Genomic DNA, 18170 nt, shown 5'->3' on the forward strand with positions numbered 1-18170 from the left:
TGAAGGACAACAACCAATCAGAGTCGAGAGGTCTCTTTTTGTCATTTTTGCAATAACTTTCACTCCATCATGAAAGAAATACCTGAGACAGATAGTCTATTTAAAAAAAAAAAAAAAAAAAGTCAAGCCAAAACCAAGCACCGCCTGCCAGCAAGAGCAAACCTCTCTCATGTTACAGCTAAACAGTACACTTATACATTTTTCTGAAAACATTTAAGGAAAGAATTAGACAATGCAGCAACATATTTGACTCATATTTGATCAGTACGGCCCAGTTTGACCGTTTGACTGCAGTTACATGAGTGATTGACATAACTGACAGCCACATTAACTCGTTGGCTCTGATTGGTTGCTTTTGTTATGTATGCTGGATTCTAGCAATGGCCATTACAGACAGCAGGATGAGAGGGAGGAACATGATATTTTTCACATACTATTAGTCTCATGTACAATTCTACTTCTTTCAGTAAATATGACAGCAAATATGCCAGTTATTTTTCATAAAAGTTAAAGTTTCATAAAACAGTAGCTTTGAATAAAGGTAAGATCCATATATAAATGAATACCACTATCATGCTTTTATCAGGGTGGTGTCTGCTCCTGTTTGTTTGTTGTAAGGTTATGAGAAAATCATCCCTCCAAAAAGGAATCAAAACAACATTTCAGTAATTTTCCCTTCCAAATGGTTTATTACTCATGCATTTATTTGTAATTGTGGTGCTGCTGCTGTTTTTAAAGTTTTAATCCCTTAAGAGAGAGAAGGGCTTGGAGCTGATTGCCAAAGACAGTGTAGAAATGTCTGAATCACGCATTGCTGATTTAAGTGTTTTCATGGATGTTTTTGTCAATGAGGAGAATATGCAATATGTTGCCTGATGATTAAAAATAGCTATACCAGTATTCTTTTACAAGTTATTATGATACTTCAACACATAGCTGGTTCATTACTTCTGTCAACACCTAAATAGTTCTGCAACTTTTTCCAGTTTGGGATGAATAACAGACCTGCAAGGTTATAATGAGCAGTGACAGGCCACAGTTTAACAGACAGTCCATGTTTGTGAAGTGCAGTGCAGAGACACCACAGTAAAGATTTAGCACCACAGATGGAGGCAAAATTGAACAAAAGAGCATTTTGATTTTAACACATTAACTGTGTGCTTCTCAGTGAGGGGGAATTACAGCTCCCTGAGGTCTGTTCCTTTCCAGAAGCCATCCGTCAGTGTGTTTTTCTTTGCTTTTTACTGAATCACTTCATTACATGAACAGCAGATGAACATATACTCATTGTTCTCGAATAACCTGCTGTAATTGGTGTGTTTTCTTTGCTTATATTGTATTGTTTTTATAATTTATCCCTTTTGTTTGTCATTTTTCATGACTGGCCAACAAAAAAGTTGTTCTTAAAGGCTTTTCCTGGTCTAGAAAGCACTGATAAATGACTTGTTACAATTAATAAAGCCATTAGTTACAACTTATTTTTGTCTTTTTATTTTGACCTGCTATCTTACTGAAAAATGTTGCAATACACAACGCTTTACCAACAAAATAAGCCGCTGAACTTTCACTCAAAATCGTCAATTGTGGGGTTTTTTTTATGATAGAGTGTGAGAAAGGGTCACTGAGGCTTTCATCCTCACCTAACCTGTGTCGTGTTTGAGTGTTAATGTGTAGATGCCTGTGCATGTGTGTGTGTGTGACAGAGAGAGAGAGAGTGTGTGTATTTGCACTGTGATCCCTTTAATCCTGATTCGCTCATGTCCTTCAAACCCCAATCAAGGTTGTCATTAATGAGCATTTTCTTTCTCCCTGCCTCACCCTCCTCTCTTTCTCTCTCTAAACCTTTCCTAATTAACTACAAGCACTGCTGCTTGCTAATGAGGGCTGAATTTGTGTGTGCGTGCGTGCATGTTCGCGTACAGCAACACTGCTGGGCAATAAATGACTCCAATAAACATCTCCCCCAGTTTGATTAGCGATGCCTAAAAGTTGGTGGTGATTCACCTCTTTGAGGCCTTGCGGTTCATCTAGTCATGTCTGGCCATTAAGATTTGTAACTTCATCAGAATCTGATTCACTCCAGTTGCCAAGTGTGAATCATCACGGATGTGCGTGAATATTCAAAACTTTGGATGCATCCTAACGGAGCACACTGGCAACAACTTGTAAAGCGCAAGTCATCCCTCTCCACACACTGCACACGTATCATCCTATCTTCAATCTATACACTCAACTTCCAATAAAGCTCTTTGCATTTAGAGTGGCATGCAGTTTAGTTGATACAGAAGGAAGTGCACCAGGTGATAAGTATTCTATTAGTCCAGCGTAGCATGAGAAAGTTGCACAGAGCGGCTGAGAAAGTTGCACACAGGCCTTTCTTTGCTCTGCATACTAAAGACTTAGCAGAAACACTCAGAATATATCAAAAGGCCATGTCAATAAATGGCCGATAATTCTGATTTGGTGAAGAAATGCCCCTGTCTGTCATTCCATTTTTTTTTTTTTTTTTTTGGCTTTTTTAATCAATATGCTAAATTCCTATTGAAAGAATGTCCAATGTCAATAATGTCTCCATTTCTCTTTTGCCTTGTCTCTGTCCATCTCAGGTGTCGTGTCCAGGTGGGGTGGTAACCATGGAGAGGCTGTTGCTGTGTGTGATGCTGGCAGTTGCCATGGCGGTGCGAGCACAAATCTGCCCCAAGCGCTGCGTGTGTCAGATCCTGTCACCCAACCTGGCGACCCTCTGCGCCAAGAAAGGTCTCCTGTTCGTACCGCCAAACATTGATAGGCATACGGTGGAGCTACGGCTGGCTGACAACTTTGTCACAAGGTAACAGTCACATCAATGTTACTAATACCAAAAGAGCTAGTACTGTACCCCTAATACTGCACATACTGTTACTGTTGTTACCACACAAGTACAACTCTCAGTGTAATCCTTAGGACAGTAGGAACTGGCTTTTGTTCCGTTATACAAGTTGTTCCAGCCATGCAGTCAATTAGAATGTGCTCAAATCTACTTGACAGGACCTCTTCCACTGAATATATTACTCAGCCACTTCTTAGGCACTGCATTGCAAGATTACAGAATTGTTGAAATGTATATCAGCTGGGTGAGAAGGCAGTATATCAGAATGTCTTGATAACGCGATGCCAAAAAATGTACACAGCATCTAGCAAAAAAAAAGTTTGAAGCAATGTTCTCCAAAAATTAACCAGCTGCTCAAATCTCTTCCTCTCTACACCAAGACAAATTTTCATTGATGTTAAACAAGTCAGTCAAAATATCCCCACTTTCCTTTGTTGTAGCAGGCGCTTGTTGTCATTAACTTCCCTCAGGACTTCCAGCTGGCAAAATTCATCAATACTGTATTGACTTTAAAGAAATCTCTCTGTGAGTGGTAAAATGTGATTGCTGGTGTGTTTTAATGTTAGTTGTATTTCTGATACCACCAGCTACAAAATCAAAGAGGGACTACCAATCACGGATTTTTAGGTACTTTCTATACAAATTTGACGGGGGACACAGAGTTATTCATTTAAAAGTTTTATTAATAAATAATTTTGTGAGTGTAAGTAAATGTGAAATGAAAAGGTATACTTTTTAAAAAATAGATTTTCGTTATATCTGGGCCTGACAGTTTCCCGCTAAAATAAAATAGCATCCAAACACATGCTTGTTTTCTGCTAAAGCTGTACTTCTACTGTGTATTAAATCTTATAGGCCTAGAACTAGTTACTTGTATGATCATTGCTACTGTTTGAAATGCTCTTGTTACCGTTAGTGATTATATTACAAGGGATGATAACAATAAATCAATGATTGATAAATCAGTCGCGAAGAATTTAATTGAATATGTGAAATTTAATCGATTAATTGAAACCCACCGTCAAAATATATGCAATATGTTTTTATGAGGTTCAACTGAGGATAAGACACATTTGAAGTTGTTTAAATAAGCAAAGTTTTAATGTTTTGTTGTTTTTTTTTTAAATAACAATCACTCAAAAGATGGTAAAGTTTACAGATTAAGTGAAATTGCAACCCCAGTTACAACTCTAAACATTGTACTAATTCAACTGCAACCACTAAAACTGCTGCTTCTGCTAATGTTTTAGTCGTGCTAATAAAATCGCTAGCATATAGCTATAAAATGTAGTACTACTATTGCTGCTACCAAGCTATCACTCTGTAACTACTAAAATGAATTCTAGTCATGAAAGCAGTGAAAGTTACAGTAAGTGTTGACACTACACTATAAGGTAGACACATAATTGCAGAGTACTTCTCGACCTCACAGAATGTGTTCACTCAACATTATTATGATACACACTGTGCCTTCAACATGATATTACTACTTCACTTGCATTTGATTATTAAGAACTCGTGCAGTTCTTGAAGAACTAAGTGTAGTAGTCCTTGGAAAGTTCACTCTTTCTGTGCGAGAACATACAATTTTTCCTCAAAGCTGGAAACAGACACTGATCTATGATGTCATCAGGCGAGAAAGCCCCGAGCCTCTCCGGCGAAGATGAATAAGTCGCTGAATTTTTGGACAGAGCGGCATCGCCCAGAGTCCTTTTTATGACGATATGAGCACATTATCCGCCGGCACTAGAATGAAATAAAACTCATTTGGGTGTGGAAAAAAAGCACATTCTTTAGAGGCCCCAGAGTAAGTCATAGTCGGTTCATAGTCAAAGGAGCAGCTCAAGGCCGTCTCCTGATAGCACTGCAGTTTAAAAAAGTCTTGCTTCTCCGGTTTGTGGCCTTTGGAGAGAGTTGTTCACAAATATTGAATAAGCTGCACAAGATGAAAGAAATACCATATGTGAATTCTGCTTTTTTCCTTTTTTTTTTTTTGCAATTTTGCTTTTAAAAATTGAAACTTTTCCGATAAAAGATCTCTTTCAACACTTTTGAAAGACTGACGAATATGCAACATCACCATTCAAAAGAATACTCTCATATTAAGAAATTCATTTTTTTCCGTCAATTGACTCAGACAGCTTCACTAAGTCAAAGTTCAGCTTTAATGGAATTGTTCAAATCACAAAAAAGTGTTATAAACTAATAGCAGATCTAGTTCTAGAGGACTTCTCATAGATTATATATTGTATGTGCTTATCTGTGTCCACAGTGTGAAGAGGAAAGATTTTGCAAACATGACACGGCTGGTGGACCTAACATTATCCAGGAACACCATCTCCTACATTACACCTCATGCCTTTGCCGATCTGGAAAACCTCAGAGCTCTACACCTCAACAGGTATGGATCTGCATACAGACTGATAGACTGGGGTGTTATGCTTTATCTCCAAAGCTACAGTTCTCTCTCTCTGCCTCTCTTTCAGTAACCGGCTGACAAGGATAGGCAATGATACGTTCAGCGGGATGTCGAAGCTTCACCACCTGATTCTGAACAACAACCAGCTGGTGCTGATCCACCAGGGAGCATTCAACGACCTGCTGGCGCTGGAAGAATTGGACCTCAGTTACAATAACCTGGACTCTATTCCTTGGGAGGCCATCCAGGTCAGGATCTTTTTAAACTGCAGCAGCATTTCAAGCCGCTCTGGCTGGAGGCCCTTCAAAAAAAATAAATAAATAAATTTAAAAAAAAGGAAATCCCAAGCCCAATAAAATGGCCATAAAATTGTATTTTATCCATTTATTTGAAATTAAAATAAAGAGATCTTAAGGGCTTTTGGATTGAGCGGAGGCCATTATGTGAACTATTCATTTAGCTCCACTGAAGTTTAATTTCTGACTAACAGTTTTCATTTTACCAGTTCTCTTTGGCAGCCAACAGGCAGTGTTTATGTAATTGAAATTTCAAGGCTTCTGTGGATCAGCGTACTTAAATTCTTTGCAACTTAACATGACTAAGTAGTTATAGTTCTATTCAAGTATGATGAAGAGCTGCTGTATTAGGTAACTGTGTTTCTGTATTGATTAACTACAGGATGGCTTTGTTGTTTTCTGCTTTAGCTGTTCAACAAAGACATGTTATCACAGAAATTCAACATTTCTATCAGCACTGTACATCAGGAAATGAAGTGACTGATTCAAGGGACAGTCGGCGGGTGTCTGTTACAGATTTGTGCAATATTACATATTTTCAAAATGTTGATAAAATACAATTGAAAGGGGTGTCAGGAGGCTCAGTAGATAAAGCAGGCGTCCCATATATTAAGGCTGTGTCCTTGCCGCTGCAGGTTCAATTCCAGCTTGTGGCCCTTTGCTGCATGTCTTCCCCTCTCTCTCCCCCTTTCACTATAGCAATCTCCTGTCCTATCTAATGAAGGCAAAATGCACAAATAATCAAAAAACAAAACAAAAAAAAAACACAATTGCAAGATGGCAACTCATAGCTCACTCAACTTTTGAAAAGTTATGCGATGCAATAACACCTCTTGTAACGCCTGTTGCGTCATGCCCAAGTTCCTACCATGTGACATATAAACGCTAAAAAAGTGTTTCCATGGCTTTTTTGAATTGACTGAAATACCACCTCATGCAAGCGTTTTTTTTTTTTGTTTTTTTTTTACAATAAATGGTAGTTTTTTTGATATTGACATGTTTCCATTAGATACATACAATTTCAGTTTGCATGATATAAGTGTTAATGGAAATCCGCCTCATGGCAATAACCAGGATATTGCAGCGGAAGTAGAGGAAAGAACAAGGCATTAACTCTGTTATCCCTACATCAATATGTTCTTAACCTCCTCAGGATACTAAAGTTATGTTTTTCTCTTGTATTCCCACAGAAAATGATTAGCCTCCATACGTTGAGTTTAGACCACAACATGTTGGACTACATTCCAGAGGGAACATTTTCCCTGCTACAGAAACTCAACCGGCTGGACGTCACCTCTAACAAGCTCCAAAAGCTGCCACCGGACCCACTTTTTCAACGAGCACAGGTATTGTCGTAGTTTTTTGTTGTTTTTTTTTTCAAAAACAAATTTAAACCCAACCAGCCAAACCCAAAAACAACCAAAAAAAAAAAAAGGCCTAAGGCTCTCAAACACAATCGGGCATCTCATTGAATCTGCAATTTCTTGTATTTCGATCAACTGTATTCAAACTAAATGTTTGTGTCACAAGCTGTACTGTCCCATCTGGGCATCATAGTCATCAGATGTTCATATTTGGTTAAATTTAGGTTGTGATGACAGTTGCCCACAGTTCATATCAGGACAATGCCTAATGCTAATTCAAAATAAACAAATGATACTGATGATTTTTTAGTTTGAAGATGTGTTGTTTAACCTCTAATGACAATGTCATCTTGTTGTGAAATAACAGCTTTTGGTAGTCAGAAATGGAGACCAAAACCCAACATTTTAAAAAACGTCATAATGTAAATATACACAAAACATAGTTGTCCTTTCTACCTAACTGACAACTGAGATAAAATTACATTTTCACTTTTCTTGGTGAGTCAAGAAACATTTGGTTTGTGATATTCACATTAACAGTTCATTTATAGTGGTTTAATACCTGTCAAACCGTAAACGATATAAAAAAAATAATGGATGTAGCCATCTTAACATCAACCACTGGACTCATGTTTTGGAGCCTTAAATTCTCTAATTTTGCCATTTTGAATTTTAAGAGCCAAAGGTGAACGTATTTGGACGAAACGTTTGAGCTGTACTGGAGTGAGGGGTGGATCCTATCTATTTAATTTATTTTATTGAAAAGGAAACTTTTACAGTTTAAAAACATAAACGTTACCATTTTATGTACCATCATCAAAACAAATACACAGCATTATGACATGACAATGCAAAGTTGTACAAGAAAAAGAGAAGACACTGAAGACAAATAATGCACACAATAGCACATAATATCAAGTGATACAAAGAAGACACAAGACAGACAATACAGCATAAACCTACATAAAACAGCACATCACTTACAAAACAACATGAAATACTAAACCCAATAGCGCATAGTGAATGCTTGTCAAATTAAAAGTTAAAAGTCCAGAGGTCAGTGAGTACAGAGCTGAGCAGCTTTTAATCGTCTTTTTCAGGTCAAGTCCTGATAGAGCTGCAGCTCCTCCCATCATCAGGCAGAGTGTTCCACTGATTTGTAGCTTTTCTTCGTTTTTTTCCTGTGGCTTCTGACTCATAATGACCCCATGTAGACAGCCTGCCACTCAAAGCAGCCAGACCCTTACTAACTTTAAGCCTAAATAAAATGTAAATCAGTGAGTTGTGTAAAAATTCACCCCCGTTGTTACGACTGTTGAAATTAGCTATACAGACCAAAAAAGTTCTTTGTACAAGGATATTAACATGTTTATGTCTGCTGTGGAGTTTGGCATTTTAAGATGTTGGTGCCAGCCTCAAGTGGTCATTCAAAGAACTGCAGTTTTTGGCAATTCCCAGTTGGTTTTATTTTTTTTTTCACCATGGAGGCTGTTGCTGGATAAAACTCCAAACTGCACTGCTCAAAAGATGCTACCCGTGAAAAAAGACTAATCCCATATTCTGCTAACAGAAGAGAAAAATGTGATTGTGCAGCATTTGGCCCTTGAAAGTACAAAATTTGCAGTTGGGCTTCTTTTCATATATATATATATATATATATATATATATATATATATATATATATATATATATATATATATATATATATATATATATATGAAAGTCAATGGGACAACTTCCATATTAAAGCAAAAGTGAACCTTCTCTTCAAATGTATGCGCATTTCAAGTACATTTTGAATCCCATTTCACATTTTCTGACCCTGATGATTTATACAATCACTTATCCGATTCTAGGAAGCAGCAGGCCACAGTGTAGAGGGAAAATATACATTTCACACCCCACTGTCTTTATCTGTTACTTAATGTAATCACTGTTTCACATTACCAGGTCCTAGCCACTTCGGGGGTGTTGACCTCCACTTCTTTCGCATTGTCGTTTGGTGGGAACCCTCTCCACTGTAACTGCGAGTTACTGTGGCTCCGAAGGCTGAACAGGGAGGATGACCTGGAGACGTGTGCTTCACCCCAACACCTCTCTGGAAGATACTTCTGGTCCATCCCTGAGGAAGAGTTTCTCTGCGAACCGCCGCTCATCACCAGATACTCCCATGAGATGAGGGTGCTTGAAGGGCAGAGAGTCACACTCAGGTATTCATATCAGTTATTAATGAGTAGTATGAATACACGCAAAATGGTACAAATAAACAAAGTTTCCTCATTATCCTGTAACCACTATGCATCAATCTGACTAAACACACAAACACACACACACTCTTACACTGTTTTGATTCCCGTAGTTGTGCGTTATGTTTACAAGCTGCTCGAGAACACCTGAAATGCTTGAGTGTTCAATGAAGCACAAGACAGGGACACCACACTGAAATTTTAAGGAGGATGAAACTAAATCAAGAACGGGTTTGAGAGATGATGATGACCTAATTTGCATATATATTGGTCACACGCTTCCAATCATGATAGATGTTATGTTTTTAGGTATGGAATTATGGGGAGAAAAAGAAGGCAAAGGAAATCAGTGAGATGCTATTATTCTCTTTCCTTGATTTTGTCTCGTCTTAGCTCTGTATATAAGACATAAGTAGGTATTATCGGAGGGTCAGCACACCTTGCATTTCTCATCTGGAGCAACATCCATTTTAATCAGAGGTGTTGTGCTGCCGGAGCGCAGCAGAACTACGCTCCACTTTTTTTTTTTCTCCAAATGGGGAAATAGAATGATTGCAGTTCACATAATCAGGTTGAAATTCATATACATTTTTATGAACATTTTTAAATTAATATCTAAGACAGAAGTTAGTTGTAGCCCTAAATGAATTATTAATCCAAAGGTCTATAGATTACTATAAAGTATGAACTTCATCATGCAATTAGTTAAAAGATATACCCGATAATCTTTCTTAAAAATGCAAGTGTACTTTATTTCTAAATCATTGTTTTGGTGCAAAAGTGCTCCCTAATGTTCCCTGATCTCTTATTTATTTCCTTTATACACACTTCTTTGTCCCTGTAGTTATTGGTAAGAATGTTTTTGCTTTCCAGTATGTATTTACAGCACTGTAATGCTGTAATCTAAAGCATATTCTAACTAAAATAAATGCCCTATCAACACACTGGCCAATGCTTAGACTCTTCCCCCTCTCACTTAAGTCCTAGATGGAGGGTTGAGGGAATCCAGAAAGCACCATGAAACAATGCTCTGCTTCTACTGTACACTAGTTGACCCCATTCTGTCCTGTCTCTAATATATTCCACTCTACTGGTTTTCTCTCCGTAAAGGTGTAAGGCAAGAGGCGACCCAGAGCCAGCCATCCACTGGATCTCTCCTGAGGGCAAACTGGTCTCCAATTCCTCCAGAACGTTGGTCTACAATAACGGGACTCTGGACATCCTCATAAGTACGGTGAAAGACACCGGCTCCTTCACCTGCATCTCCTCCAACCCCGCCGGTGAAGCCCACCAAACAGTCGACCTGGTGATTATAAAACTCCCCCACATCTCCAACAACACCAACAACATCCAGGAGCCTGACCCTGGATCGTCCGACATTTCCACGTCAACACGGGGAGGAGCCAACGGGAGCAACGTGACGGGCGACGTAAAGGGTGGTGTGGATAAGAGGGTGGTGACGGCCGAGGCCACGTCATCGACAGCGCTGATCAAGTTCAACTTCCAGAGGAATATTCCAGGCATCAGGATGTTCCAGATACAGTACAATGGGAGCCAAGATGACTCGTTGGTTTACAGGTAAGACTGACAGAATCACTGCATCACCGCCACGTCCATGTCAGGAGGGTCAGACAGTTTACTCAATGGAAACTGAACCATGATATGGCTGATGTGGAGGTGGAGAATTACCCAGTCTGGGCTGTATAGATTAGATTACAGTAGATTAGATGCAACTTTAATGATCCTGTTGGGATCCTGTCGCCAAGGAGACACTACATGTGCACTACCAGAGCACCATAATTGCCAGTGATATTGAGTCCTGGTACCCACAGGTGGTCCTTTGAGTTGGTCCATAAATAAAGTTAGTGTTCTCTTACAAATTGTACTGTTTAATGGCTATATAGGCTAATAATCAAGTTAAAAATGAAACAAACTATTAAAAAAAAAACTATTACTATTACTTACTATTACTATTACTTAGGACCTGATGTGCAGATGTCAGATCTGTGCACAGCACCAGCACACAAACATGGAAACCATATCAACAGTGTGGTTCTATCCAAAACACAACTTTCAATCACAGTGGTTTCTGTAACATATGAAAAATATTATCATGTGATACCAATTTTTCTATGATTTCAATCAGAATGTGTTGTTCCTCTTGTAGGATTATCAGTGAAAATGATTCAATCTAAAAACTTTTTTTCTGGAAATTACAGTAAAAACAGTACAGTAACAGACTGTGATTATTATAGAAAATACATTGAAGAAACCTAAATCGAGAAGTTTTTTTTTTTTTTTTTTTTTTTTTTTTTTTTTTAGAAAACACACAATTTTCCTGTGAAAGTATAGAATTTTGGTAAAATAATGAAAGGTCACCATCATGTCACAAGCATCCAATTACCCTAAAATTAACAATATTATTTTGACTAAATTCTTGATTTTGCTGATGTGTGCAGTTAATTTTCTAGGTGTGTTCCCTGGAAGTGTGACGAGTATGCAGAGAATGCATGTCTAGCGACACACTGAAGGGCACCATAATGCTTTTATTCTGTATATGAAAAAAAAAAAGGCTACAAATAGGCAAAGCAGATGTGACGGATAAACATGTATAAAGGGCTCTTCAAAGATCAAATGTGCAAATTATATAGTATGAGTTAATTTTGTAACTTCTTAATTATCCTAAATGTGCCTTTGTCAAAAATATAATTGTACAAGTGTTGAAGACAAGCTTTGTTTTTCTCAGAGCACATGTACAGACTATTTGTCATGGCGTCCTGCATTACAGCACAGAGGGATGGTTCACATCAGGGCATGTTAGACCAACGCGGAGATGAAAACAGGGACGGACAGCAAAGACGTCAGACAGGCCGCGACGTGAGAAAGTTCATGATCCTCGGTGAAAGTGGGCACAATAACGCAGCTCGCTCTATCCAGCTGACTCACCAGGACGGCCTTGACGGGGGGAGAGTGGCGCTAGTCCTTCTTGACTTTTGGCGTTTGCTTTGGATTAAACAGATTACATCGATCTCACAGGGAATGATTGTTATTTGAGCTAAATATTTACTCCGGTGAAATGGGGGAGAGGGAATTAACAAACACACAGAGCGCTGGTAGGGAGATCTGCCAGCATTATCAGCATTTCATATCGCTGCTAATCCCTATACATACTTCATCAGAACGCATCATCATCAAGAGCCGGGGGAGCGTTGAGATTGACCGTCTGGGTCATGATGATGACAATGCTCCTGGTAGTTATGAAATGTTTTTTTTTTCACATTGAGCTATGTGTTCGTGATCCTTGATCTCTTCCAGTCTTTATCTCCCTGTGACTACACTAATATGTGATTACCAAACACAGATGATTCGTAGGAGAATCTACTGGTATCTGCGTTGCATATTATTCCTAATCCCCGTGCATAATTCATCAGCACTTAACCCCATTCAGAGAAGACATCATGAAGAGACGGCGCCGATGGGATTTATAGCTGTCTGTCTTGCAAAGAGAGCGTCATCACTTTTTTATATCAAGATAGCTCCTTTCCCCTCTCTCTTCCTCTCTCTTTTGTTCTCAAAAGCGCAGCAAAGCCTTTGTGCATTTACAGGATTGTCATCCTACAGAACGCTGCGTGTGTACTTTTAGCCCGAGACTTTAAAATTCTTGTAGGTAAGTGTAACACCGGAGAGCATGACGGCCACGAAAACAAACAGCTTCCTGCGGGGGCACGGAGGAGGAGTGATTAGACAGCCTCTCACCACCCACCTCGATCCCTCCTCGCTCCGTCACTCAGAGCCTTTCTTTCTTTCTTCCTGTCTTTTCATCCTCCTTTTTTTTTCTCCGATATTAAGTGCTGAAGCCATTTGTGTTTTTCCGTGTTATTCTGCAGTCCTCTTGTCTTTAGATAGCCGATTGATTTCCATTCAACACCTCTGCTGGCACAAAGCAGCGACCCATTGATTCTGTTTTTTCATTACCCAAACACGAAGAAGAAAGAGGAGAGGGAATGCAAAAGAGGGAGAATGGGAGAAGACATATGGGAACTACATAGGAGAAAAAACATAGGAGAGAGGTAAAGCTGATGACGGAATGAAGACTTGTCCTGTTGTCAAAGACAGAGCAGTTACTTTTCATTCAGTGAGGGCTTATTGATTTGCAACACATTGACATTTCTGAGCTTTCCTCCCCCACCTGCTCCACATAATGCTCCTAGGTGTAGCTGTGTGTTTCCTTCACCCTGTGAGATCAACTCTCTGAGTAAACACATGGATAAGTGACAGTTTAAAGCTTTCTGCAGCCGCATCCCTCCGGTTATGTTAACCTCCTGGACATGCAATACGCTGCATATCAGAAACTGAATAGTTGTAACGCTTGATTCTGTATCGATCGGTGCAGGGAAACCCCGCCTATCGCTCCTTCCACTTGGAGGTCAGGGTCAGCTGCAGAACAGCCCTCCTGGAGCTCACAGGGATTCAGTGTCTTTCTCCAGGACATTTGAGACAGGCAGATGTTTACTGATACAGCACTGCTGTTTTTAACGCCAGTCCTCTCAGGAAGTATTGTATTTCTATTTCAGAGGCAGGCCTGCTGCCCAGTCGGTCACACAGGAAACTATCAGCTATTCCATTTCAGTTTAACTTGTAAATAATCAATTTCTTAATATAGTGGTGAGTATTTCCCTTGTTATTAATAGTAAGAATCAAGAATGGCTCAACACAGAATCTTTTATTTTTATTTTTTTTTTTTTTACAAAAAGGGGTAATTTGAGTGAAATATTCAGATCACAAGAGCCATACATGTAATTTTAACATGCAAAGTTAACAAAGTAGCAAGTCGTTTTTTTTTCTCATAAACAATACAGGAGAGTGTATCAGCTCACCCGACCCTGTACATGTCAGAGAGGAGAGAGACTTGATGCCTCTCTGGTCCATTGTATGAACCCACTCCACTGTTAAAAGCCCTTGTCATATTGGATACAACATACTGTATTGACCTATCCTACTGTACATAACGTTTAATGGTGACTGTTTTAATTTTTTTTAATTGGGTGGGCCACATATTTCATTGTTGTGATGTTAGCTGTGGTGACGTCTTTAACGCTGAACCCAAATATTAGAATGGAACCCAACCAGACTGACCATAATAAAACATGGACCTGAACTTGTACAGGTCATAGGGTCTGGGTAGTATAATGAAGACCTCTAGTCAAGTGTATGACAGACAGCTGCTAAACAAATTATCCCAGTTAAGCTCTCTTTTACATGACTGAGTCTGTTAAGCTAATGCTCAAGCAGGAACAGTGCAGAAAGTTGTAGCATTAGCACATTGATCAGATGTCATCAGTCAGTTATCAAATTAATGTAAAATATGATGACCAGCAGTTTGTCATTTCAAAAATGGCCAACAATCTTAATTACTTCCCTTAAATTGTCCAGCCCTTGATCCAAAGTCTCAAGACTAAGATAGAGATTTAGTTTTTCTGAATCTTTTTGTATCAACTTGAGAGCCTAAATTTTAGATTGGTTTCCTCTCAGGACATTTTTTTACACGATTCACAGCTCAGCCTACCATTATGGTCAAGGAAAAGTTAAAATGCAGTTTTAAGACTTTTTTTTTTTTTTTTTTTTCCCCAGGGACTCTTCAAGATAACCTCTCTGCCAAACCATAATTGAGATCAATTAAGATACTGGTGGTTGTGTTGTTTTTTCTTTGAGGCAATAACCCAGAGCACTACATTTCTCTTTTCATTGTAGCTTACATTGTAGTAGACCTACATGTATTCCATGGATAGCAAAGGAAACGTGTTTTTTTTTGCTACTCATCCATTCACAGAGCATTTTTGAAACCTTGTATGTCTATTTATCTCTTTTCTTTTCCTGCTTTAACGCAAACATAACAGTACTAAATTGAGAAGTCCATACAGCCCTTATCGTAGCCTCAGCTGTTAACCCCTTGTGTCAGGGTCAGGTCAAGGGAAGGCTGATGTCGCTGAAATAATATGCTGACCTTTTATACATGACCTATCACGGCAGAGGCGGCGCATGCAGTCTCTGACCTTTACACCTCGTTGCTTTTATTGAACAATTCACAGCCGTGTCGATGATGATAATAAAACTCAGAGCCAGCATCGACAACGACGACCGTAAAACTGACACAAAGTACAGTGTGCTCTTCTTCAGATGCGGAGACAATTATCGTACTTAATTAAGGGTTTGGATGAATGCAGGCCATTCTGGGATTATGGAAAGAATGAATTTGCAAATTATGGAATGAAAAGATGTATTGTTTAGTCAATATACAGATTGAACAATGATGATGGTAAGAAGGCTGTTAAAATTGTGTGTGCCCTGAACAGAGAAATAAAGATAGAGAAAATTCTGCAGCTTAAACTGTGTTTTAGGTACGTAGTCATTTCTTTTTAGATCAATAATGAGCCACTGGTAACGTACTAACATTTGAGTTGGGCTATGCCTTTATTTTGAGCTTCTGGTCACTAATAAAAGTTTTTTTTTTTTTTTTCTTGTGATGCACTCATGCAAAGCAGTGATCCCTTCTCACAGGTTGTATGTCAGTGAATTGTGAGCTATTCAGTTGAAGAGAGATTTGGGCTTCTCAAATAAAGTAGTTATTGAGGAAGATAGAACTATACACAGCACTGTATTTCACAAGAATGAAGCAGGCTTTTTTTAAGCCTGTTTATTTCTTATTCCCTTATCTTTCAACTCCTTAGATTCCTTTTGCAACCCTTTGATAGAGTCCAGCACTGGTTGCTCTTCCTATCTGTAAATTCAAACGTAGTCTAGTTTGCTAAGTTGAATGTAATTTCCATATTATGTTGGAGTTTGCATGCTACAAACATTTTAAACTGAAAGCATAAGTAACAACTTTAATTTTAAAACTTGCCCTTAGTAGTTGTTAACTCCTCCGTGAAATAGCAGTTTACATAGTGCATCATTTTTTAAAGGTGTTATAACTTTAAGGATGAGCAGATTGCATTGCCAATGCATTCTCCATGATAGGTTACTCCTTAGTGTATAAAACGATGGACGATGTAATTACCACTGTACAAAAAATGGAGCCAATATATCCTAGGTGCGACTGCTGCCATCTTGTTCTGGTGACATTATTTGGAGCCAGAGTCTGTGTAATAGGGATCTCTGAGGTATGAGTTCCTGCCCATTCACCTGTCTGACCAATACAAATGTAACTGACATGTACTTTGAGATTTTAATTTGGCCCATGGCCCATCCCCCAAAATGGAGGGGGTGGGATTTATGACCTATACTGCAGCCAGCTCCCGGGCTGCAGTAGAAATGTTTTGGCTTCATTTTGGGGAGCTGTCATATCGTACATTTTTATATACTATGGTTAGTGATTTAATGGGTGCAAATCAAAATAGATATGCTCACTATGGAATGGGGGTGTCCGTAAACATGCAAAATTAAGTCTGTACATATTAAATTACATTTATAAGCAAGTGGGTCATTACATATAAATATCCTCTGTACCACACTGGCATGCAAATATATAAGGTTAGGAAACTTCCTAATGAGCAACTGCTTATTTAGAACAGTTTGCAAGTGTAGGCTATCATTATGTTTTTGTTATAATATTACAATTTCATCGACCCAATAATTGGGTATCGTAATTTTACTTATCGGCCAAAGGTAGAGAAAATGTCATTTTTCTGCAACAATTTTTGGTTAGTGTAGACTTCGTGATGTAATAAGATGACCCTTACATCTCCACGGTGCAACCAAAACATCAACATAGCTTTACAGTCAAAATAATCATTTAGTAAGGACTTTGCACTCAAAGATAATAAAGACGTACGTATAGCTATAGTGCAACTGGGTGCAGATCTCTAGTTTGGAAACCACTGGTCTGCATGGTTTTTCATTTTGCATATAAAACCTAGAACTGTGGATTCTCTTAAGGCTGCGCTAACAGACAAGCAATAATAAAGATTACAATAAGAGCAAAAACATTTATTTCAAAGAATTCAAAGAAATATTTGTGGAATACATCTAAGATAAATATTGGCCAGTGTTTTAGTATAAAAAACGTGAGTTGTACACATGTACTCAATGATAGGTTTGGCCCTGGCTAAGATATGTTGTCCCTTGGTCTGAGGACCCTGATGACAATAGAAGATTATGCTAAGATTTTCATGTTGTTCCTCCCAGCAACTAAAAGTATACAAATGAGGACCACCAGGGGCAGACTGCTTGATGAGGAATGAGAACATAGGCAGCATCGCTAGCAGCTGAACCACACAGAGCTTTAAAAATGAATCATTAAAATACTAAAATTCTGTTTGCCATCCATAAACACAAGGCCAAGACAAATGGTTAATTCAAGACTTTGGTAGAATATAGTTCATCCGCTCCAGACCTGCAGGCATGAAGGCCTCCAAATATCTGCCAAAACTGAGGCTGCATTGTCTTTTATGGGACACAAACTTCACTCTGACATTCACTAAGTTACTTAAAAACACAGACAATCCCGTTCTCCCTCCATCCTAGTCCTCATCTGCTCTGTTTTGTTTTGTGTTTCCTCTATGTTCATTCAGCGGTTGTTTTCCACTCCAGTAGATCCATCCAGCTACAGGGGCTCGTTGCCATTTGCCAAAAAAACTACACATCAAGCAAATTGTGTGGCAAGCTTTTTATGAGCCTACACAACAGGGGGATGGGAGATGAATCCAGGCTTTTAAAAGGCATACACCCAAACCCCCCTCCCTTTCTCTCACTAGCAGGAAGTAGTTTATCCTTGCCTATGGTCCCTGCGGCCCAGGTATAACACCTTGCTCAGCTGTGCTTAAGGCGTGAAAAAACATCCGCCTTTATCCCGCCGTAATGTTCCAATTCTGATTTTATAGCATCATAAACATATCGTGGGCCTAACGTAACAGAGCAATTGTTGTAAGTAGTCTGAGGGGTTTTAAATGGGGACAAGTTGTATAAAGGGACGTACCA

General features: G+C 38.8%; 1 protein-coding gene across 1 annotated transcript in view; it reads left to right on the forward strand.

Annotated features, from left to right (window-relative positions):
• lrfn5a (leucine rich repeat and fibronectin type III domain containing 5a) overlaps window positions 1-18170 on the forward strand; it is a 73723-nt gene that overhangs the window by 41392 nt on the left and 14161 nt on the right. Inside the window, 6 exon segments of the mRNA XM_042500717.1 lie at window positions 2607-2830; window positions 5142-5270; window positions 5356-5536; window positions 6775-6930; window positions 8899-9158; window positions 10305-10772. Coding sequence (XP_042356651.1) covers window positions 2634-2830; window positions 5142-5270; window positions 5356-5536; window positions 6775-6930; window positions 8899-9158; window positions 10305-10772 — 1391 coding nt within the window. The 5' untranslated portion in view covers window positions 2607-2633.

Source organism: Plectropomus leopardus, chromosome 14 (assembly GCF_008729295.1).
Source record: "Plectropomus leopardus isolate mb chromosome 14, YSFRI_Pleo_2.0, whole genome shotgun sequence".
NCBI classification, from domain to species: domain Eukaryota; kingdom Metazoa; phylum Chordata; class Actinopteri; order Perciformes; family Serranidae; genus Plectropomus; species Plectropomus leopardus.